Genomic DNA, 23373 nt, shown 5'->3' with positions numbered 1-23373 from the left:
ACTTGGTCCAAGCCCTCCACAGTCCCTCCTGTGGACCGGAATGTTGCCCGGCGCCACCGCCCTGCTCCGGGCGACCCCAGTTTCCTCTCCCAACACCCCACCCCCGAGAGTCTGGTTATCCAGGCCTCAACCTCCCAATCCTCCTTCCCGTCCGCTCCTCCGGATCGGGAATCCAAGAGGTTAGAGCAGTTTGGCAAGAAACTGTTCTCGTCCCTGAGTTTGGGACTGCGGTCTTTAAATACCGCTTGCCTGTTGGACCGTTATTCCCACTCTGTGGGATGCGGTGGAGGACGCGCTGCCCTTGTGCCCGGTGGAGGCCCGGACACGACTCACTCAAGCTCTTGCTGATGGTCGAGATGCAGCACGGCATGCCATACGGTGTGGACTTGACACCACGGACTCGCTAGGGCAGGCGATTTCCACCACGGTGGCGCTTCGGCGTCACGCCTGGCTGAGGTCCACGTCATTTTCGGGGGATGTCCAGAGTTCCCTCATGGACATGCCCTTTGATGGCACTCGCCTTTTTGTTTGAGAAGGCGGACAGTGCGCTGGCTCGGTTCAAGGACTCCCGGGCCACAGCCAAGTCCTTGGGTCTTTCGGCCCGCGGCCGCAAACTTCCGCCTTTCGTCCCTTTCACGGCCAAGGAAGGGGCGCCTCCTCACGTCCGCCCAGCCACCGGCCGCAGAACCAACCTGCACGCGGTCGCGGATGTAGGTTCCGCTGAGGCGGTACTGGAGGTCAACGTGCCGGTTAGTCCACATCCACCCTTGCAGCATCCGCCTCAAGGCCCTCCTAGTCCGAGATTTCAGGCCCATTCAACGCCAGTGGGCGGCAGAGTTCGCCATCACCTGCTCCACTGGCGCTCCATCATGTCGGACAGGTGGGTGCTGCAAATCATCCGAAGGGGCTACTCCCTCTCCTTCGAGACGACCCCTCCAGCCATGCCACCGCTGAACCACCGTATGTCGGGGGATCATTTGCATCGTCTACGAGAGGAAGTTTCGGCCCTCTTGGCCAAAGAGGCTGTCGAGCGCGTTCCTGGTCCAGAAGTAGGTCGTGGTTGCTATTCCCACTACTTTCTGGTTCCCAAGCAGGGCAAAGGGGGCCTACGCCCGATCTTGGACCTCAGGAGCGTCAACGCCTTCCTCCGGAAGGACCGGTTCAAGATGCTCACTTTAGCTCGGGTTCTGGCTGCCCTAGACCCTGGAGACTGGATGGTAGCGTTGGACTTGCAGGACGCTTATTTCCACATCCCCGTCCTGCCGGCCCACCGGCGTTACCTGCGGTTCACGGTGGGTCAGGAGCACTTTCAGTTCACCGTGCTCCCCTTCGGCCTCACCAGTGCCCCTCGGCTGTTCACGAAAGTGATGGCGGTGGTCGCAGCTCATCTGCGCAGATCAGGGGTTCCAGTCTTCCCCTATCTCGACGACTGGCTGTTGAAGGCAGCCTCGCCCCAGCAAGTCATCTCCCACCTCCAGACTTCGGCCGACCTCCTGCACTCGCTGGGGTTCTCCATCAATGTGCCGAAGTCGCACCTGAGTCCCACCCAGGAGCTCCTTTTCATCGGAGCGGTTCTCGATTCGGCACAGTTCCGGGTCTATCCGCGGGAACAGCGGGTCTGGGACATTCAGGCCCTGATTTCCATCTTCCGGCCTTTGTCCTGGGTTTCGGTCAGGTTGGTGCTGCGGCTTCTGGGGCTGATGGCCTCCTGCATCCTGTTGGTACCTCACGCCAGGTGGCAGATGCGGGCTCTGCAGTGGGACCTGAAGTTTCAGTGGGCCCAGCATCGAGGCAACCTGTCCTACCATGTCCTGATCTCGGAGGGCACTGCGAACCAGCTGCGGCGGTGGCTCACGAATCGCGATTGGGTCAGCGGCAGATCCCTTTCCCTACCCCAACCGGAGCATGTTGTAGTGACGGATGCATCCCTCCTGGGATGGGGGGGGCCATATGGGAGAGGCAGAGATCAGCGGACTCTGGTCTCCGGCAGAGACTCGGCTCCATATCAACCTATTGGAGCTGCGGGCGATCCGACTTGCACTGAAAGCCTTCCTTCCCTCTGTCCGGGGAAGTGTCGTGCAGGTGTTCACGGACAACACCACCGCCATGTGGTATTGCAACAAACAGGGCGGGGTGGGGTCGTGGACCCTTTGTCAGGTGGCATGGCGCCTCTGGACATGGCTGGAACATCAGGGCATCACCCTGGTGGTTCAACATCTGGCGGGCTCTCTGAACGCCAGAGCAGACGAACTCAGCCGCCGGAGCATGATGGATCACGAATGGCGTCTGAACTCGGACGTGGCGCAATGTCTCTTTCTGCAGTAGGGAGAGCCTTGGTTAGATCTATTCGCCACCGAAGAGAACGCGCAATGTCAGCAGTTCTGCGCGTTGGAATTTCCAAGGCGGCACTCGCTCGGAGACGCTTTTCGTCGCGAGTGGAGTTGCGGTCTGTTGTACGCCTTTCCGCATATACCACTTCTGCCCAGAGTGCTGAAGAAGATCAGGCGCGACCGGGCCCAAGTCATCTTGGTGGCTCCGGATTGGGCACGAAGGTACTGGTATCCCGAGCTACTCAGTATGTCCATCGATCCCCCGATACGACTGCCTCTTCAGGAGGACCTTCTGTTGCAGCAGCAGGGGACGGTCCTCCACCCGAACCTGTCCAGCCTCCACCTCCATGCGTGGAGATTGAGCGGCGACAGTTGATGCCATTTGACTTGCCTCCTGAAGTCTGTGATGTCATTCTGGCAGCCAGGCGTCCCTCCACAAAGACGGTATACGCCTGCCGGTGGAACAAATTTGTGGCATGGTGCACAGCAAAGGCTGTGGATCCCCTTTCTGCCCCTCTTTTTTTGAGGTTCTCCTCTTTCTTATTTCTTTGGCCCAGCAGGGCTCTGCTCTGGGCACCTTGAAAGGTGATCTTGCTGCAATCTCTACTTTCTTAAGGCTTCTTGATCAGCCTTCTCTTTTCAAGTCCCCTGTTGTCTCCCGTTTTCTCAAGGGCATTACTCATATGTTCCCTCCTGTTCCATTCGTAATGCCTCAGTGGGACTTGAACCTTGTTCTTACTTTTCTGATGTGCGCTCCCTTTGAGCCCCTTCACAACTGTCCACTATGTCTACTGACTCTGAAAACGGCCTTCCTGGTGGCTATCACCTCTGCTAGGCGGGTGAGTGAGCTCCAAGCTCTGTCAGCTAAGCCTCCCTTCCTTTCGGTTCATCCGGTAAGGTTGTCCTCCAGACCCGTCCTTCTTTCCTTCCTAAAGTCGTGACTCCCTTTCACATCGGGCAATCTGTCACGCTGCCCACCTTGTTTCCGCCTCCGCATCCTTCAAAAGATGAAGAGAAGCTCCACCGTCTGGACCCAAAACGTGCGCTGTCATTTTATTTGGCCCGCACAAGCCAGTTCCGGGTGGACGACCAACTTTTTGTTGGATATGTAGGTGCGAAGAAGGGTAAAGCTGTGCACAAGCGGACCATCTCGCAGTGGGTCATGTTGTGTATTAAACTCTGCTATTCTTTGGCGAAAAAAGTCCCTTCTGTTGGGCTGCGGGCCCATTCCACCCGGGTCACAGCGGCGACAACTGCCCTGGGACGGGGAGTCCCCTTGCAGGACATCTGTCAGGCGGCGACGTGGGCTTCACTGCACACGTTCTCCAGGCACTATTGCCTGGACAGCCAAGTCCGGAGAGATGGCCACTTTGGCCGTTCTGTTCTCCAGGACTTTCTGGTGTGATCTTGGTTCGCAGACCCACCACTGGGGTTGGTATTGCTGGGGTATCTATTCTAAGGTGAGGAATCTAACTAACGTGTTTCTTTCAAATGAACAAGTTACTTACCTTCGGTAACGATGTATCTGTAAGAAACATTAGTTAGTTAGATTGCTCACCGACCCACCCAGCCTCCCCATTCTGCGAACCGACATCTAGGGTTAAGGTTCTCCCTTTCAGGGCCCTAGATTTTTTGGCACCAGTGTCGGTCTCTTGCATGGCTCAGCGTCCCTGGCGCGGAAAGCTATGTATAAGAACTGACGTCAGCGCGCGAGGGCGGCGTCTAAGTACTCCGACGACGTCATTCCGGCGCACGACACCAACGACGGACGCGGAGCCGCAGACGACGCCTAGCGACGCGCAAGGGGTATTGCTACAAACTCCTTCCGGATCCAGTCTGACGCCTGGGGATAGTCTAAGGTGAGGAATCTAACTAACTAATGTTTCTTACAGATACATCGTTACCGAAGGTAAGTAACTTGGCTTGGCATTTCGGGCTGGACTGTTCCCATGAGGAACAGGGTCAGACTGATTTGCATATGGCCATGTCTGAACTGGGGTGGCAGAGTGGGCTAAAGAACGGTGATGGATTAAACCCAGATCAGTTGACTGGGGGTGAGTGCTTGCAATCTTCAACACTCCGTCCATCATTTCCTTTGGTTTTGCTTTGTTCGCCATAAGTTGGCAGGGTATGCTCAGACGTGAGTCCCTTGCTCACTTTGCCACTGGATTCAAGCAAGCCTGGCTGAAGACGGCTGAAATGCCAGAAACCGGTCCTAGGAAGCTTGTTTCCGATCCAGGGAAGACATGGCTTGGAAGTTCGGGCTGGACTGTTCCCATGAGGCACAGGTTCAGACTGATTTGCATATGGCCATGTCTGAACTGGGGTGGCAGAGTGGGCTAAAGAACGGTGATGGATTAAACCCAGGTCAGTTGACTGGGGGTGAGTGCTTGCAATGTTCAACACTCCGTCCATCATTTCCTTTGGTTTTGCTTTATTAACTATTTACCCCATTTTTGCAAAAGAACAACTCACACTGTCAGACCTAAGTATTTCAGTGGACGTTAAAGGACAACAAGGGCAGTAGCAGAAGTGCCTCGGTGACGTCGCCTGGTGACCATCACTGCAGAACTGGGCTCTGGAGAGCTCCACTGAAGACAAAGCCGCAGAGATCCGCATTCTTTGGCAAAGGCCACTGCACGGGGTGCACCAGACTCAGCAATAATGTAAGATAATGTACTACAAATCTAGGCAACATTTAGGGTACAAATAATGGACTTCCATCTTAGTTCACTAACTGCATGTTACAAATAGCCGGAATGGTTATCAGTTCGTGTTTAAAAAATACTCACTTTTAATGAATACTCGTAAATGCAGAGTTAAAGTCCGACCTACTAAGGCAAAAAGCTGCTGCATATTATAGAAATGCGATCATAGAAAAACACTTTTATAAGTCAGATTATCGTATTCTAACCAGTTTGCTACATGATTTACATGCCAATTATTTTAAAGCCTTGACTCGTACATGGGCTCTTACACTAGAGCCGCCCTTGGCTCGGCTCAACTCTCCCTGTGCATATGTTGGCTCGCCCACCTCTAATGCACATAGGTTCCTGCTCGCTGTACTGAACTCCTCTCGCGCCACAATAAATGCATCAGTAAATTTACAGAAAATAACTGAACGTTCAGACAATTAAAACCAGAAGAAGGGGAACACTGGTTATCCTTTTAATTCTTGTAGTGATAGATGGGTTTCTGTTCATGGTGCAACGACGACACTTCAAACTCCAGAGCAGGCATGGTGACATCACATGACAACACAACTGCCGCCATTTAAAACAACACTGTTGAGATGGTGCTCTCATGACAGATGAGTAGCAGTGCCACAACCAACAAGCATTTACAATGCAATGGTCTCGGCAGTGTTAAAGTTAGAGCTATTGGCACTGCTCATGACATTATTTTTGTTTATGTTTTTATTTTTAAAACATTTAAAGAAACGCCATTGTTATTTACAATGTCAATAGCTTAATCTGTCTCAAATGCGAGACCTATTGCATTTGCACCCACACACAGAGCCACACACACAAAGCCACTGACAAACACAGAGCCACCCACACAGAGCCACCGACACAGAGCTATTCCCATAGAGCAACCCAGACAATAGTCAGAATGGCGATGCAGGGGCTCTAGAAAGGGTGAAAAACCAACAAAGCCCCATTAACAACCGAATGGTCTTTTAAACACCTGTGAAGTACTGGGGGGGGGGGGTGGGTGCTGTGTGTGTGCCCGGAAGCTGTTTCAACCCGGGCTGACGGAGGAGGGAGGGGGGTGTATGCACTGACCGCAACCTGCCAGGCCAGTGCACAACTCTTGCATCCCCCTCTTTCTCTGCCTGCCATTGTGCTTCATGCTTCTGAAAGGTGATAAAAAAAAAACACGTGGATTTGCTTTCAAATGTCCGATCCTGCAGCAGCACACTTCCAAAGTCCATACATGACAGAAACCCGATTGAAGGCCCCATTCTCCCGATTTTTTTTTTTTTTTTTTTTTAATCTCCCACTTTGCTGTTCTGAAATGTTGGCATGTATGTAAATCGTCCACATGGGAGCCAACGTAGCCCCTCCCCCCATTCACTTTAAGTATGGTATAAGTGTTCTGCGTATTAACCCTACAACCTCCGAGGAAGCACGGTAGTGGGCTGCTATCGCAGGCAACTCGATTCAAACCAATGCGACCTAGGCGATAAAGATATCCATTTACAGGACAATACCCAAACATGAAAAACAGCCATATATGCTGAGTATCACACAGCAAGACATCATTGGTAGATAGGATCCCTTTCAGGAGGCCCATTTCAGAGGTTGCGAACCAGCGTGGGTCCGTCCGCTGCCACGCCCAGTACAACGTGTTTCACCGCCGGCCATGGTACAGATTCTAGGGCTTCCGCTCGAGTTTGTGGAGTGTCACCTCTGCAAAGGGCTACTACACACGAGCAGTGTGGTGCTTAGATGACCAGGGATGAAACTAAGCATAAAGGACTTGATGCCGAAGCAGGTTAATGCACGGAGGGGACGACGTATTCCCCGGATGGAGGGATAGATCACAATCTTTGTGATGTAGGTTGGATTCCGGCGGGATCGGCTCGCTTCCTTGGAGAGAAATCTCTCCCAACAGAGCTGTGGGACAGGAGCTTTATGAGGTACAGACAAAGGGATGGGGTGGATGAGGTCAGCTCTTTACTGTGGTGGAACCGCATCACGTGGCCAGCTGTGCGACCCTCTGAAGTCTCCCTTCTCCCCCAATCACGCATACACCACTAAGCGCTACACAACAGGAGATGTGCGAGGCACGGATCTAATTGGCTTTAAGGGTTAATACTTACGACATGGGCTAGAGACTTGTCACTTCTATGGAGAGGGCTTACATAAGGGAAGACACTGCGCTTCACAGTAGTAATTGAAAGACGGAAATAGTCTCTTCATTTTTAAAAACCCACTCTAACGGAAAGGGGTGGAATTATCTTAAGAATCGAAAACAGTTAATCAAGGTTGTAACAGTCCCAAAACACCTGCGACCGCGGTAAAAAGACTTAAGACGGAAAGAAACGGTAGGGGGAAAAAACGAAGTAAGCATAGACGCACGGTAAGATTTATTGGGGTGGAGAAGGAACAAGTAGTGGATGGACTTCGTGCAATTATTAAGTTAGAACCGAAGGTGGGAAACGGGGACAGAGGTCGCGGCTACATCTATAAATGCCTGGAATGCTAAAAAGACTTGCACTTCGTCACATATTGGGAGATCAACTCTTTCAGGTTTCTGATGTTTGCCTGCTAAACCGACCTTAAACAAGCCGAGGGCACCGGAAGACACCACCGCCTTTCTCCGAGGCAGAGCAGAAATGCCTCGGAGAAAGGCAGCGGCATTTTCGGATTCGGGGGCGTGTTTGTCTTTTCTCTCCTCCAGCCATTGGCTGGAGGAGAGAATGAGACTTCTTGCAAAAAACACGCCCCCCGATCCGAAAAGGACGGGGCCTAATCGGAATGACTGACCTCTTCTCCAATGGCTGGCCAGCATTCAAAAGGCCAGCCAATGGAGAACAGGGGAGAAGAGGGGCGGGTTCAAGCCCCTCTTCTCCAAGTCATTAAATCTCGGAGCTAGACTGCGCAAGCGCAGCCTTCGCAGCCGAGACCTAAAAAGCAGTGACCGGAGAAGCAGGACTTAAACTCCGACAGTATATCAGATCACGGCCCTAAGCACTGCACAAAAGAGCCGCTTGTTGAAAAATCCTAGAGAAAAATTTAAAAACCAGCGTAGCTTCAGATTTGCATCAAATGGCGTGGAAAAGGCACCTGGCCCTGTAACCAGAGTCATCCACCCGCGTGGAGATCTATTGCAAAGGTGCCAGCTCCAGTGTGGCACCGGGGGATATTGAAAAAGTGCAGAATCTATAGGTGGAAGTAGCCATTAGAATAATACATCTATACTGTCCTCCACAATATGGTGGCAGTCAACACTCTGGCGACTATACTTTATAAGATCATAGCACAAATGCAATACCAATATCTGATCAACAATCTGCAACGAAATGGGATGAGTATGTGGTCAGTTGAAGAGAGGCACAGATCTCCATGATAACTGGTCAGCCAGTGATGGACAGCAGACAGACAGGGCAGACACTCCATCCCTCGGTACTCTGAGGTCGAGGCGTCCGACAAGCCTGAAGTGTGGCTCACACCTCCAGCAGAATCCGCAGCTGGAGTCTACCTTATGCAGTTACTCAGGCGGCGCCTGTGAGTGAAGGCATGGAAACCTGACATTATTACAATGCACACCTGCACTGCCAGTCAGCATTGACTCCCGGAAGTAGGTGTGCTGTGCTACTGGGTTTAGTATGAGTGGACAGGCATCTGCAGTATGCCAAGAGGATGCGGTTTTCTCTGACATCGAGACTCCAAGAGGCACTTAAATTTGCAGTGCCTATGATCGAGTGGAGATTCTCCACCACTGAGTGCTAGCCATAATTGGACCAGCACACTCAAATGCGGATATATGGTTATTAGACCCTGTGGTCGATCTACAATTTTCCGTTTGACTATTATTATACCTGACGCTTCACAATAATATTGCCCTGAAGAAGTCTTATGTTTAAAAAGACGAAACGTGTTGGCTGATGGTTTTCTTATGAACAGAACAAATATAAATAAAGAAGAACATGAACATATGCAGTGCATTTACAGACGCCTTTGTAACCTAATTATTTTACTTTGATGTTTGTGTTCTAATTTGGTTATATGCTCATTTGCTAGCGGTGCAGCTTCGATCTTTGTTGTGTTGTCTATCATCCCTTAGTTAAGGGAGGCCCTCTCTGTACAAGGAACGTTTTCGGAGATTTGCATGCAAGAGTACGTTGCACATTTAGAATTTTGGTGATTAACGTTACGGGTGCTGCACAGGTGGTTTCGGGTCCATTGTCCACATTTTTGAAGTTTGAATACTATGCCAAGAGGACTCCGAGGGCATTCAACTAGAGAAAAAAAGTTTAAAAAACTACATACATCATTTAATGTCCCTCCACCGCAAAAACACAGGTCACCAATGTGAGTCGACAGACGCACTTTGAGCATTGCTTTTAGGTTCTCACCATCCAGACCTGTCACTAGCTTGATGGTACCACCACCTACCTATGCTCTGATTACCCACCACTGACATGCTCCCCGTACACGGTCCTTTGCAACACAATATAAATGCCACAATACAATAATACTGCGGTATTCCCTAGAAAATTCCCACAAACTTTGTCACAGTGACACTTCTTTTTTCAATATGGCATCTTTTTAGTCATACACAGCGTATAAATGAATACAGTACCCAGACGCAGAGTTCTAGAAGACAGAGTCAGTGCAGGACAGCTCATCTGGCTTGAAGTCTGTGTACAGTACACCCTTATAGGAAGCATGCACCGCCTTTGCATGTTTGGTTTACACATTCCACAATGAGGGCATTACCCATGAATGTTTCTGCTTCAGCCCTCCATCTTGTAGAATAATTGCTAGTTTGAATAAATATTTTAGCAAACCATTCTGGGCCTGACGTCATGTGAATCTGTAATGGATCACATAATAAAAGTACAAATTACCATTTGGTTTGAAGTTGCAACCATTTCCTTCCAAAGAAGGCAGCCACAAATGCACATCTGAAGAGACCTCTGCCAAACAAACAACAAGCATTTACAATGCAATGGTCTCGGCATTGTTAAAGTTAGAGCTATTGGCATTGCTCATGACATTATTTTTGTTTATGTTTTTGTTTTTAAAACATTTAAAGAAACGGCATTGTTATTTACAATGTCAATAGCTTAATCACTATCAAATGCGAGACCTATTGCATTTGCACCCACACAGAGCCACACACAAAGCCACCCAGACACACAAAGCCACCCACACACACAAAGCCACCCACATAGAGCAACCCACACACAAATAGAGCCACCCACAGAGCCACCTACACACACACACGCAGTAGCCCACTAAGTCTTACTGTAAAATCCTCAGAGAACTGTGTCAAACTCTTATCTCCTCACACCACATCGTTTAAACAAGATGTCTACTTAATTCACAAACATGTACCACTTGCAACTGCTTGTGTGGAAAGATCTTATTCGTTGCAGACCTGGACCCCAAGGAAAGGCGCATGCACTCTAAGAGCAAGCCGCCACCACTCCTAACATTAAATCTCGGAATGCCAGCCAAGTCTTTCAATCTTCCAAGGTCAGTAAAAACAGTACCACTAAACTGCACAAAAAGTATGTTTCCTTTGCTTAGAACTGGCAAACGTGCTGTATAAGCATCACAAAAAAATACACAAGACACACAAATAGGCCAACATTCAAATGGGGGGCAGGAACAAGATTATATATAGCATCATAGCCCAGGCTGCATATTTAAAACATCCAAATCTCCTTGGAGTTAAAAGCCTCTATAAACGCATTCAGCCACAAACTATAGGGCCAGTCCACTCCTTAGTGACTTGAAATGTCCTTATACCGTACCCCTGAGAAAATGATCCTATATGTAATTCACGCTACCCAAAAGAACATGTTAGACAAAACTTTTGACTCCCTTATTCCCACAAGAAGCATATATAGTTAGCCAAGTGGCCGACACCTCAACCTCGCACCACTGCACTGTTTCAACATAGGATTTAAAACGGCTAAGGGAAAGGAGTTAGGTAAAAGCCTACCATGCAACAAGGCAAGGAATCCAGGACATTAGTTTACAATGTCGCTCAGGAGAATAAGCCAGCAAAGGTCAACCATTTACCCATGTGAAAACATGTAAATGGCCTGCAAAAACGGCAATGAGGACTGGGGGTGACAGACGCTGAATATAGTCTAGTTTTGCGTAGCATAGACCGTCTTAAATGAGGACTGTGTGTGACAGGTGCTGAATATCGTGAACAGTCTGTCTCCACTTTCTGATTTTGCGTAGCGCGGACAGTTTTAAATGATGGCAGCCTGTAAGCATGCATTCTTGTCGGCTACCCACCCATACCCAGCTGCCATCAGCTGTCACCAGTATTTAAAGCGCAGCACGGGACCGGTGTAGGGCGGCACGACAGGCTGCCTCCGTAGCTCGCGCGCTTCCTCCCTCTCTGGTGTGATCACATCTTCTTTGCCCATATACATGTCGCGTAGGGTCAGAGTGCTGAACAGAAGCAGCGCAGCAACCAGCCCTGAGTGACCAAACTCAGCCATACTGCCTGGCCACCGGCATCATCTGACAAGTAAACGTCACTTCCGCTCTGACAGTACAGAACACTTTAGTAAAATCCGTTCAGTACCCCTGGGGTACTGTGAAAGGATAACTACCTTAAAGGTATAGCCGGTGAGATTTTCCTCTTACTGTTTAGGACATGCCTGAGCTGTCGAAAGGCGCGGAGGGGAGGCAGCGGCTTCCAGTTACCCGGCAACCCGGGAACAGTAGGGCTGTGTGCGGGAAATGCCAGGCCTGAACTGCTGGCACGGGTGCCAAGTACACTGAACAGTGCCGTCGGCTCTCTGCAGAGCCCGCCTCGCTCCTTTGCAGCCAGCGCGGGGCAGGAGCGCCATCGGCGGAAGCCCGGAGGGCCTTTCACGGCGCTGCTTGCTCCCCCGAGGTGCCGCCAAAGGGCTCTGTTCCGGTAAATGCTCGAAGGATGCGCATTCACATCTATGCAACGCAACTAAGGTTGATAAATCACTGCGTAACGTAGGAAACCTTACTTGGAAGAGAACTACGCCACGACGTGGAGAACGGCCGCTCGTGCAAACTCGGACAAAGAACCGAGATTTTTTGTGCATATTTATATAGCGCGAACTCGACCCGAAGGATCAACAATCGCAGCCTTCGGTAGCCGAGACCTATTGAACACGAACGTCCCTGTAAAAAAAAAAAAAAATACAAACACGCCCACCAGCGGTAAAAGGGGCGGCCTTGGTAAAAGCGAAAGATTTGAAAAAACACGCCCCCCAATCGCAAAAGGACGGGGCTTGTTTGGAGAGACAAACCTCTTCTCCAATGGCTGACCAGCATTTCAGAGGCCAGCCAATGGAGAAGAGGAGAGAAGAGGGGCTGGTTAAAGCCCCACTCCTCCAAGTCATTAAATCTCGCGAGCGAGACTGCGCAAGCGCAGCCTTCGCTAGCCGAGACCTAAAAAGGACCCTTTATCTCAATGGCCCAATGCAGGGAGATTACTAGTTGTCATCCGCACGTCCAACTGCTACTGAAAACGACTTTCTTTTTTACAAGAAGAAAAGACATACCAAGAAAGATTCCAAGGGGGCTCATAAAAACCCAAGTTACTGTCCCTAGTGACTCTTGTACTACAGGCTCTTGGTATCCCTTCCTCCACACTCAAAGGGCCTTGTAGAAAAAACGCTCATGTTTGCACAGCACAACAGCAGCTGTTTTATAAACCTGGGGCATATCTGATCCAGGTAGCACCGTGGCACCACCCCCTCTGAAAACCGACACGTATTTTATATGCTGAAATCTGCTGGGGTACACCTTGAACAAGCATTTGCAATGCAATAGGTCTCGCATTTCTGCGAGTTTAAGCTATTGACATTGTAAATGACAATGCCTTTTAATTATGGTTTAATAACGAAAACAAAAATAAAAGGCATTGTTATTTGCAAATCAATAGCTCAAACTCGGATAAATGCGAGACTTATTGCATTGCAAATGCTTGTTGTCTGAGGCAGTAACTGCTAACACTGCAATCCTCATGGCAACGGCAGACGCTCCCTTCAGCCCGCCAACCCAACTGCAAAGAGGTCTAGCACAAAGATCCTCCTCTTCAGCGGTCTCCAATCGCAGGCGGCAGATGAAGCGTCAATCATAAAACCTCTGGATGCTCATTGCACAAATACATTGTGCGTGTCACGTGATTATACCCACCTCATAAACAAACCATTGGAATACCGAGAGAAGCCGTTTCCGTGACAACCTGTTTCATCAACCAAGCTTTAAAAAAAAAAACGTTCCAAAACGGCATGCCCTATTACATCTCTGATTGGTTCAAATCTGGTTCGGCAGAGGTCGTAGTGCGAAATCGGCGTGCTGTTGGTTGCATAGACTGTCGTTCGCTTCATGCAACTTTAACAGTGGGTTTGGTTGCGCGAATAGCGTGTACATCAACAGATTCGAATCGTGGCGGAAAGAGCGGCGGGGAAAGAAGATACAGGGAGCCATGGACGGACGCAGAGCAGGGGGAATGTCAGGTATAGATCGGTGGGAACGCCTGGGTGTGCTGACCAGCATTGGTAAATGGTCCACGAGATGTTCTATATGTAGCTTTGAAAGTCAAAGTATGGGGTTCTCTGCAGAGTCCTGTGTGTGGTACATCTGGGACTGTTAGTGCAAAAGGTGTCCATCTAATTGATGTATAGCGTAGCGGGAATAAAAGAGGCTTTGGGGCAGTAAAATAATGAGTTTGCGGCATTAGTTAGAGGAATGATATGGTGTAGTCAGAAGAAAGGAAGATAGTAAGTAGCGTTGGGGAATGGTGATCGAGTGAGACTAGACAGATAGTGGTTTAGCAAAAGAGTTATGGGCCATAATGCAACGAAGGGAAATGGACCCTCTACGCCGAGTATGACTTTGAAAAATTGTCATAATCGTGGTGCAGAGGGTCGCTCACACTCCGAGGCCCCGGTGCAAATGCACCTGCTGCACGCCCTTGGACAAAAAGAGGGATGGAAGGTATAGATCAGTGAAGGGCTGGAGGCTCTTGGGCTGTGGTGTAGTAAGAGTAAAGAAGGGTATTGATTGGTATATGAGAAGAATGGATAGGCATGAGTGACATTTTAATTATGCTAGCGAAATAATACCCGGTATGCAGTTCTGCATAATTTTTTGCTCGCAGGTGACTGGTTAGCATAGAAGAGATTTAAAAAAATCTAGAAGCAATCCTCTGCCAGTATCTCACATGATTTGTTTATCCAAGATATGCCCTTGAGTGAAAATTTCACCAAACGATACCAAAAAATCACATTGCACAATTCGAATACGTTTCACAAAAGTTTTCAATTTTTTTTATTTCACTCCCTTCTAGGCCTGCAGCTGTGAAATATATGGGACAGTGTGCAGGATATCTCTTGGGGTTATGTACGTTAATGGGAGATTAATAAGAATATAAATTATAGCAGCAAACTTTGATGGTTTGTACTGTGCTAAGCCCTAGCCTGCGAGGGCTTCACCCCTTCTATATATTCTCTTATTTCCCCATGAATAGGAATGTGGCTTGTTTTTGAAGGTCAATTCCATGTTTTGTGCTATTGCCATGAATTGTGCATTGCTGTGCACTCCTCTGCCATTCCCTGGCTCCCAGCTGTGTTTCCTATTTGGTTTGGTCATGCGTTGTTTTGCACTTTTGCATGGGCTCTTCAATCTCCTTGTGCTGGCCTTTGCAAAAATTGTGTTTATTAAGCAGCCTGAACATTTCTAACATAAATGTTATACTGCACAAAAACAACAGTGCCTAGCATGGTAGGCACATTGGGTGGTTAACATAAACTGTAGCGAATGACTGAAGTGAAGTGCAAAGCTGTTGTTGAGTGACAGATTAACCGCAAAAACAAGCATAATACAGGGGTATACACATCAGAAATGAATGTACATGTTAACAATGGAGGGCGTTGAGAGTAATTACCCTTTGCCTTCACGGCATAAAAGATGGCACATTAAGGTTGCTTCTAAGTCATGGGATGGAGTTAAGCCCGGATATTGCATTGCTAAAAGTAAAAAGCTTGGAAACTGTGGTTCTGCACATCGGTATTGGGTGCCACCTGAAAGTTTTCGTTGACAGAATGTAGGGCCTCCGGAGAGTAAGGAATGAGGTAGTTGGGGGACATGCAATGCACCACCCAGAATACTAGTCTTAGTAGCTTGTAATTGTCCCCAGTCTTTGTACAGAGACAACCCACTTGGTGCTGATAGGATGAGGTGGAAGTGTATCTTTGAAGGTAGTTTAAAGGTTGCAAAGTTAAGAACATTATCCAGTACGGAGAAATTATTTTGATGGCGGCCCACTAGGAAACTGTTGCAGTAATCCTAGTTTAATAAGTACTACTGCATTGATCAATGTGTTCAACGATATATATGGGATTATTTTCACTATGTGTAGTTTGAATACTATGCTGCTGTGGCAGTAGTAATAATAATAAAGTTGCGCTGTTTAAACCATAGACAGTGTCCCCACTTTGCACTCCAGAGGGTTAACCACCCTTTTCTAAGTTTAATTCAGTCTTTCAAATAAACTTTAAGATTTTTTTTTCTTTTTAATTCTTCTTTGAAAATCTTTATATTATATTTATTTTCACAAAGTTGCTTCACATTTGTGAACTGGTATAAACATCATGATTTTTGGTTAATGAAGCAGTGTTTACGGTGCCTTGGTCATTACACACGAGTAACCCCGGCGTATCGCCCCGGCGTGTCCTGATGTGACAAAGAACCCGGTGAAAACCGGAAGTAAAAAAAGGGTCTGACAATGACGCCATCTTAAAAAGTGTAGAACTGAATATTACAATGTGCAAAACTGTGGCCATCTGGCAATGGGTGTGTGATGTGCTCAATACCTATCGTTAGAGAACACGGCTGATCTCGTTAAACGTTCTAATGAGTTTTTACCTGATACAGTAATGAAATCTAAACATAATTGGTGCTTGTATTTACATTGTGAATAAATAATTAAACGTGGTAAACAAATATTCCGATGTGTCATCATAATTCTGCATTGTCATCAAAATGATAATTATGAACGGTGCTTCAAATGGAATACACCAGTTAAATCTTGACTGTAATCACTATACTGTAAAGCGTGTAAAGGATAGATCACAGATCACTGTGGAAAATATGTATTAGCATAAACCTAGTGGGTCTACAAAACAATTGTCATATATTACATAACGATTTATGTTAGGTCTATATCATCACCTACTGTAAGATGAATAACTATCGAAGGAAACAGCTGTATTCAACTCGTTCATTGAGTCCCTTGGGCTGGCAAGCATCCAATTTTTTTTATACAAAACAGCTCTCGCTGTAATAACCTCTTCCTGTTATCAACTCCTTCAGTTAAAGGAACCACTTCTAGCTCAAAAAATCTCAGTTGGCTAACATTATGTTTGTTGACAGTAAAATGCATCACTACTGATGATTTCTCAAGGTGATTCCTGATATTGCTTTTATGTTCTGTCAATCGAAATTTAATTTTTCGTTCCGTTTTGCCCTCATATGAGTCCACATGGACACTTCAAAAGGTATACCAAGTTCTGAATCCCAGGTTGCTGTGGTGTATAGTCGTATGGGTGTGCCTTTCGTGGGATGTGTCATTTTGTTTCCTTTGATGATACTGTTTCAGTGCCCACAATTTAGGCACTGGATTGTTCCTTTATAAGTGGTAACCATAGGTTGAGGTGGTTTATCTAGAAGTTCCTTCAAATTCTTCGTGTGTTGGTAAGCGAAAAGTGTCTAACGAGTATTTATTGAGAATAGCGTACCAACGCTCTGTGAATTTGGAGTTGTTTTTGCATAAAGTAGACTTCAATGCAATTCTTAGACCTCTGGGTATCCTTTGCACTCTGATATTTGATTAAGGTACTGGCGTGTAAGCGTTGATTTATCTCCCTTTTGGCTTTTTTTTTTTTTTTAAAAACCTGTTTTTATTGGCATTTATAGTTTACAATAACGAAGTGCGTTAGGATATATTTGGTTGGATTGCATTCCTCTCAGTTTACATCGTGGTACAGTGCTATCCACACATTAATTAGACGGGTATCCTCTCAACATTAAGGCCTGATGCTAAGTGATTGCCATATAGAACTGGGGTGTGAATATTCATGGAATTCCGGGCACTGACGTCAGATGAGGTATCCGGGCGATATATGCCTCGCTAATCGGTACATCTGTGTGTTACTAGAGATGAGGGGAAAAATGTGGTCGGTCCTGCTCTGACATCTGGCCTTCGGGTATGGTGTGATGCGTGGTGCTAAAAACAATCTACGTTATGTGTGCGCTGCAGGAGGAGATCCGGTGTGTGCATTTGCGGTCCGAACTTGAGATTGTGGGGTCATCGGAGAGTGCGTGTCACCATATATGTTATCACGGGGCAGTGACTGTTTGAATTGGTGCAGTAATAGGGCCCACTCCATGGAAATGGGGTGCCTACGTATCTCTTTCACCTCTTCCTCTCGTAATGTTTCTTCCTCTGCTGCTGCCCATTTGTGTACTGCTCTCACCCATGCCGCGATCGGAGGGCATGTGGGAGATCGCCAGTGCATAGCTATGCTCCATTTAGCTAGAAAAATGGCCAGTGAGATAAATCTGATGGGCACTTGGTGTTGGTTCTGTTTCCGAAAAATACCTAGTGCACAGGCTTCCCAGGTGTTCAAGTGTGTAAGCCTGGTGAGCTCTCCAAGTGATTTGTGATTCTTTTGCCAGTATGGTTGTATTGTGGGGCAGCTCCAGAACATATGATAACAATCTGCTTCTTGTGAGTGGCATCTAGGGCATAGGAACTGGGTATCGGGATAAAATCTTTGGAGGCGTGCTGGCATCAGATACGCCCTATGTAGAATATAAAATTGTATATTTTTAAAGCGTGCGTTTCTAGGCACCTTCTTGGGGTATTCAAGAGCCCTCTCCCATTCTTTCTCATGTAATGGACGCCCTAATTCTTCCTCCCAATTGGTCCGCAGGGTCTCTAGGGGTCTGTTCGTGAGTTCTCGTATGGCTTTATAGAGCCATGTGGTCATGTGTCGCCCCACTCCCATATATAAGATTGGAGTGTAGCTGGCTCACCCGTCGAGAGGTCGTGATACGGTCAGTAACTTTCGAGGAGTTGGCGGTGAAATAGGAACTGGCCAGGGGGGAGATCGTAGTCATCTATAAGTCGCTGGAACGGTCTAAGCTGTCCGTCCTCGAATAGCGACTCAATTTCGGTAATCCCACGGTAATGCCACAGTCCGTCCATGTGTGAAGCATTTTAGGTGTGTAATATTGTTCGTTTTTGGGCCACCCGACCAGCGGTAACAGAGGAGAGTATGGAGGTTTCCCTGGTGACATACGTTGTATCCTTTGCATGCACTTACGTGCTACCGCTATTTGTAGGGGATATGTACGTCTCGGTTTAGTGCCTGGTAATAATAGGCGGCGGAGTTCTGAAATGGGCACCCAACCAGTTGTGGTGTACGTCTCACCTATGTGTCTGCCTGCCGTCCAGTAGGATAACCACTGCAGTTGTGCCGCGTGGTGGGTAGTTGTAGTTTTGTTAATGCTATCCTATGTCTGATTGTTCCCCATATTAGTGAACTGAGGAGTGAGTCTAAGTCTCGGCAAAAGGTTCTGGGTGGGATTACCGGTAGGTTCGTGAAGTGGTATAGAAACCGAGCGACTATTATCATTTTGGCTAGAGCCACCCGGCTGATCGGGGCTAATGGAAGGCTCCTTCAGAATCCGATCGCTGATCTGATGCCGGCCAAAGCCCTACGGTGATTGCCCTCAAATATGTCAGCTGGGGAATGGTAGAGACGGATCCCGAGGTATCGGGGGGCCTCCGCGCTCCAGGTTACTTTCTGGTCATCCAGCCAAATGTCCCGGGGGGAAGGTTCGGATGTAGTGGGTACACTGTGGATTTATCCCAATTCACTCTTAGCCCGGAGGCTTCAGCAAATTCTGTCAGCGTTGCCCAAATGGGTGTTAGATCCTCGGTAATGGCTCGAATATATAGGAGAAGGTTATCGGCATACATGGAGACACTGTGTATGGTGTCTGCTATGGAATACCCCAGTGTTTCCCCTCTTGGCGCAGCTGTATATCTAGGGGTTCTACCGCGAAGGCGAAGAGTAGAGGCGACAGCGGGCAGCCCTGCCTCGTGCCTCTCTATACTGCGAATTCCGACGAGTTGTACCGCCCTATGCGAATACGCGGGGTGAGTTTGGTGTATAAGAGTCGTGTGTACGCCAAGAGGATGGGACCGAGTCCTGCTCGTTGTAGGACTGAGAAGAGATACTGCCATGTGAGGGTATCGAAGGCCTTCTTGAGGTCTAGGATAAGGCAGGCTGCCCAGGTATATGTGTCACCCACTTGGTCTTGGACATTGAATAGTTGGCGTATATTCTGGGATGTGTTTCTGCCCGGTACGAAGCCACATTGATCTGGGTGGACCAGGGGGCGTATGATTTGCGAGTATCTGTCTGCTAATATCTTTCCCAGGATCTTACAGTCGGCGGATAGAAGCGTGATGGGACGATAGGAGGCCATCTGTTGAGGATCGCGGTTTGGTGTCAGGAAGGTCACGATAACGGATTCCCGAAGGGATCTCGGCAACTCTCCTTTTTTCAATGCGGTCGCAAACATCGCTACCAATCGGGGGACTAACAGGGGGGAGAAGGTTGTGTAATATTCTAGGGGGAACCCGTCCACCCCCGTTGCTTTGTTGTGACCTAGGGCGTGTAGGGCTTGAATAATGTCAGCGGATTGTATCTCTGTATCTAATGCTGTTCTGTCTGCCTTCGTAATTATGGGGATCGTCAAGGGGTCGAGAAAATGATCAAATATGTCCTGCTCGGCTGGTGCTGGGCTACGGTAAACCTCCGAGTAGTATTGATGGAATGCTGAGAGGATCTCATCTTGGGACCGTACCAGGTTTCCGAGGGGGTCTATCACTTCTGTTATGGGCCTCACGTCCGTGTCCTGTTTGGCTAACCATGCTAATAATGTGCCTGTTTTATCCCGCTCCTTATGCATCCGGGTTGCATATGTTCTAAAATTGTACCGACAGAGGTCGACACGCGCAGCTTGGTATTCTCTCTTGGCTTTGGCCACCTGTGTCACCGCTTCATCGGATACGTCATCTCGTTTAGTAGCGGTGGCGAGCTACTTTTCGGCTTTGATGAGTGCCTGTTCTAGTGTCCGTTTTACCCCAACTATTTGTTTAATACATTCTCCTCGGGCCACTACTTTGAATGTGTCCCCCTCCACTAACGTTGAGGACGCTGTCCCTGTGTTATTAGCGAAGTAGTCCTGGATGCTTTGACCTTGTTCGTGTTTGAAGGCTTGATCTGTTAGGCAGTCCCGTGGAAGTCTCCATGTGGGGACTGGGGGTCTCCAGTTTAGTCGTAGGATATGGGCGTCATGGTCAGAAATAATCCTACCCAAGTAATCCGTGTGTTGAATTTTGGGTAGAACCGCCGCTGAGCATAGAAATCTGTCTAGACGGACCCGCAGGTTATGTGGGATTTAGTGAAATGAATACAGTTGAGTCTGTGGGTGACGTAGTCTCCATGCCTCTGTGAGTGCCTATTGTGTGACCCAAGCCTTAAACCGTTCGCTTTGCTTATAGGCCGAAGAGTGTGTGGGTGGGGGGTGGGAGCGGTCTAAAGTGAGGTCCAATGTGCAGTTGTAATTGCCCCCTAAAATCCATGGTACAGAGGCAAATTGGGCCAGAAACCCCTGTGAGGCGGTCCCAGAATTTGTCTTGCTCTACATTCGGGGCATATATACTACCCAGGAGTACTGATTGCCTATCTAGGAGTCCCTCTAGCAGGGCGTACCTACCCTCTTTGTCTACCACCCGTCTAGAGTTCCTGAAATGGTGTCCCTGGCCGAACCCAAATCAGCGCCCTGCGTGCGTATGCGGAGTATGACGTGGCACATATGGTTCCACGCCATTTGGTCTGTAGTTTGCCTATCTCGGTAGTGGTGATCCAAGCGTTTTGCCGTTTTGTATAGGAGTATATAGCATAACGTTTGCTCAGCGTGTGGAGGCCTCTGGTGTTGAGCGTGAGGATGCTGATGTCAGTGTTCTGTATTGTTATAGCCATGTGGTCTTGTTGGTGTGTGCCAGAGTGGCATGTATCAGCCGGAGTATAGTGACCGATAATTCCCCAGTAGGGTGAGGTACATATGTAATACATGATGTCGCCCATACGTGCGTTTCGGGTACCCTGTTGTGTGAAGTTCCATGAGGGGGCGGGACGTTTCTGAACAGGGGTAATAAACTGCAAAACTAGGGTCGTGAAACAGTCCCAATTCCGAGGACCCATCGCTGGTAACGATACTTCCAAACCTATTCTCTCAAAAGAGGAGAGTACAGCAATATGTGGTGGGGGTGGCAGTGCATGTGTGCGAGGCGATTTGCTGATCGGGCCTTTGCAGGATCATTGGGCGTCGCTTGGAGTGTGCTGGATCATGTCAATGTTGCGTGCGCTCAATAGGTGAGTCTAGGTTGTGCAGGTTCTTACTGTGTTCTCTGTGGAACCCTCTCATGACGAGAGGGTGTTCGTTTGTCCATCCAGCATGGCATCAGCCGTCTGAGGGGTGACCAGGGGAGGCGTAATTGAGTCCGCTCCAGACAGTGTTCCGTCGCTGTCGTCCTCGCCCTCCGACAAGAAGATGTGTGGGGGTCGATCTATGTCTCTTGCAAGGGGGGAGGTCTGTAGGTCGATCACCGCTTGTAAGACCTCCCGTCGTTCCTTCATGATTTGTTCCATGTCTGGAGAGTCTTGGGTGCAAGTCCCGGCCACTTTATTTGCCCCGCCGCGTTGCTGTATCGAGTTGCGTCTCCTGGTGCATGGCGTTTTGAAAGTTGAGCCTCGTGCGGTCTCAGTTCTGGATTGCTGCGTGCAGTGTTGATCTGCCCATTCGTGCGCTTCTTCGGCATTTGTGAAAAAGATAGCGGAGCCATTATAGAGAACCTTGAGGCGGGCTATGAAGAGCAGGGAGTATTGTATATTGTTCGCCCGCAATCGACGTTTAACTTCCAAAAACGATTACCTTTGTTGCTGCACCGCTCGTGCGTAATCAGGAAATATCATTATCTGTTTATTTTCCACATGCAGGGGACTTGCCTGTCTGGCTGCTCGAAGTACCGCATCCCGGTCTCGAAAGTGTAGGAATTTCGCCAGCATCGGTCTGGGGGCTGCTCCTGGTGGAGGTTTGCGGGCGGGACCCTGTGGGTGCGTTCAATGGAGAAGAATGCTGTCCGTTCATTCGTGGGGGTGACGGATTTCACCCATGCTTCTAGGTATTCCAGTGGTTTCGAGCCTTCAGTTCCCTCCGGAAGACCCAGCACTCGGATGTTACAGCACCTTGAACGCCCTTCTAAATTGTTTGCACGTTCCTCCATAATGGGTAGACGGCTCAGGACGTCTTGTAGCGTCTTCTGGTGCGCCTTGACGGTGGGTTGCAGATCGGCTAGTGTCTTCTCCCCCTCCTTCACTTTGTCTGCCAATTTGCGATGGTCATCCCGTATAAGGCTGATAACTGTCCCGAGGGTGCCAAGGCGCTCCTCCATGGACATCCTGGAGAGTTCGATGGCTGTCAATACCTGATCCAGTTTGTCCGAGATTGACAGGTTGGACTGAGGCGCAGTAGTTGTGGCCCATGACCGGGTATTTGGCATGTTTTCTGGGGCATTCTCGGGCACTGTGGTATGCTGTGATGTTCATGGTTTCCCCCTTGCGGTGACTTAGGAGGTTTCGCGTGTAACGAGCGTTGCCAATGGTGGCAGAGTGTTTGGCTCGTTGTGAGAATGTCCTGATGCTGGGTTGGGTGGTCCAGTTGGAAAACTAGCACTCACCGGGTAAGGGGAGAGGCTTGTAGCTGTTCAGTGGACATCTGGAAGTGGGGGACCTTCGTTCCGGTTGCCCCAAGGCCCAACTCGCCTTCCTGCAGTTGTGGGGGAGGGTGGGCGCTGCCAGGAGAGGCATGATACGATTTGCGTGTTGTTGCAGTGAAGAGGTCCTTGCGAGGGCCACAGGTGATCCAGCAGCCAGGTTGCGAGTCTCACTAGTATAGACTGATGCAGGGATAGCCAGGATTTAAGAGCCGCCATTTTAAGGTCAGGCAGCATCCACCTCGAGTGCGTTCAGTTCCTGCAGCAGTGGGAGGGGAACTCTTTTGTATTGCCTCTCGATGCTCAGAATCTGCTGCTCACCTCTGTCCTGCCGGTGTTGTATGCCCACAGGGGTCTCCAGAGACTCTACGTCAATTCCGCCATCCGCTGCGGGCCCTGGGCGCTAATTTAGGGTCAGACAGCACCGGCCGAGGGCTGTCTC

At 48.9% G+C, this 23373-nt stretch overlaps 1 protein-coding gene across 1 annotated transcript in view; it reads left to right on the top strand.

The window, feature by feature from the left end:
* The first annotated feature begins 13407 nt into the window (after positions 1-13407).
* Positions 13408-23373, top strand: part of PMFBP1 (polyamine modulated factor 1 binding protein 1) — a 2019859-nt gene continuing 2009893 nt past the window's right edge. The window contains exon 1 of the mRNA XM_085636957.1: positions 13408-13533. Within this exon, the coding sequence (XP_085493083.1) occupies positions 13503-13533 (31 nt within the window). The 5' untranslated portion in view covers positions 13408-13502. The remainder of the gene's footprint in view (positions 13534-23373) is intronic.

Source organism: Triturus cristatus, chromosome 12 (assembly GCF_964204655.1).
Source record: "Triturus cristatus chromosome 12, aTriCri1.1, whole genome shotgun sequence".
In the NCBI taxonomy this organism is placed as follows: Eukaryota; Metazoa; Chordata; class Amphibia; order Caudata; family Salamandridae; genus Triturus; species Triturus cristatus.
The sequence above is the reverse complement of the archived record's forward strand: the minus strand, read 5'-3'. Positions and strand labels throughout refer to the sequence as shown.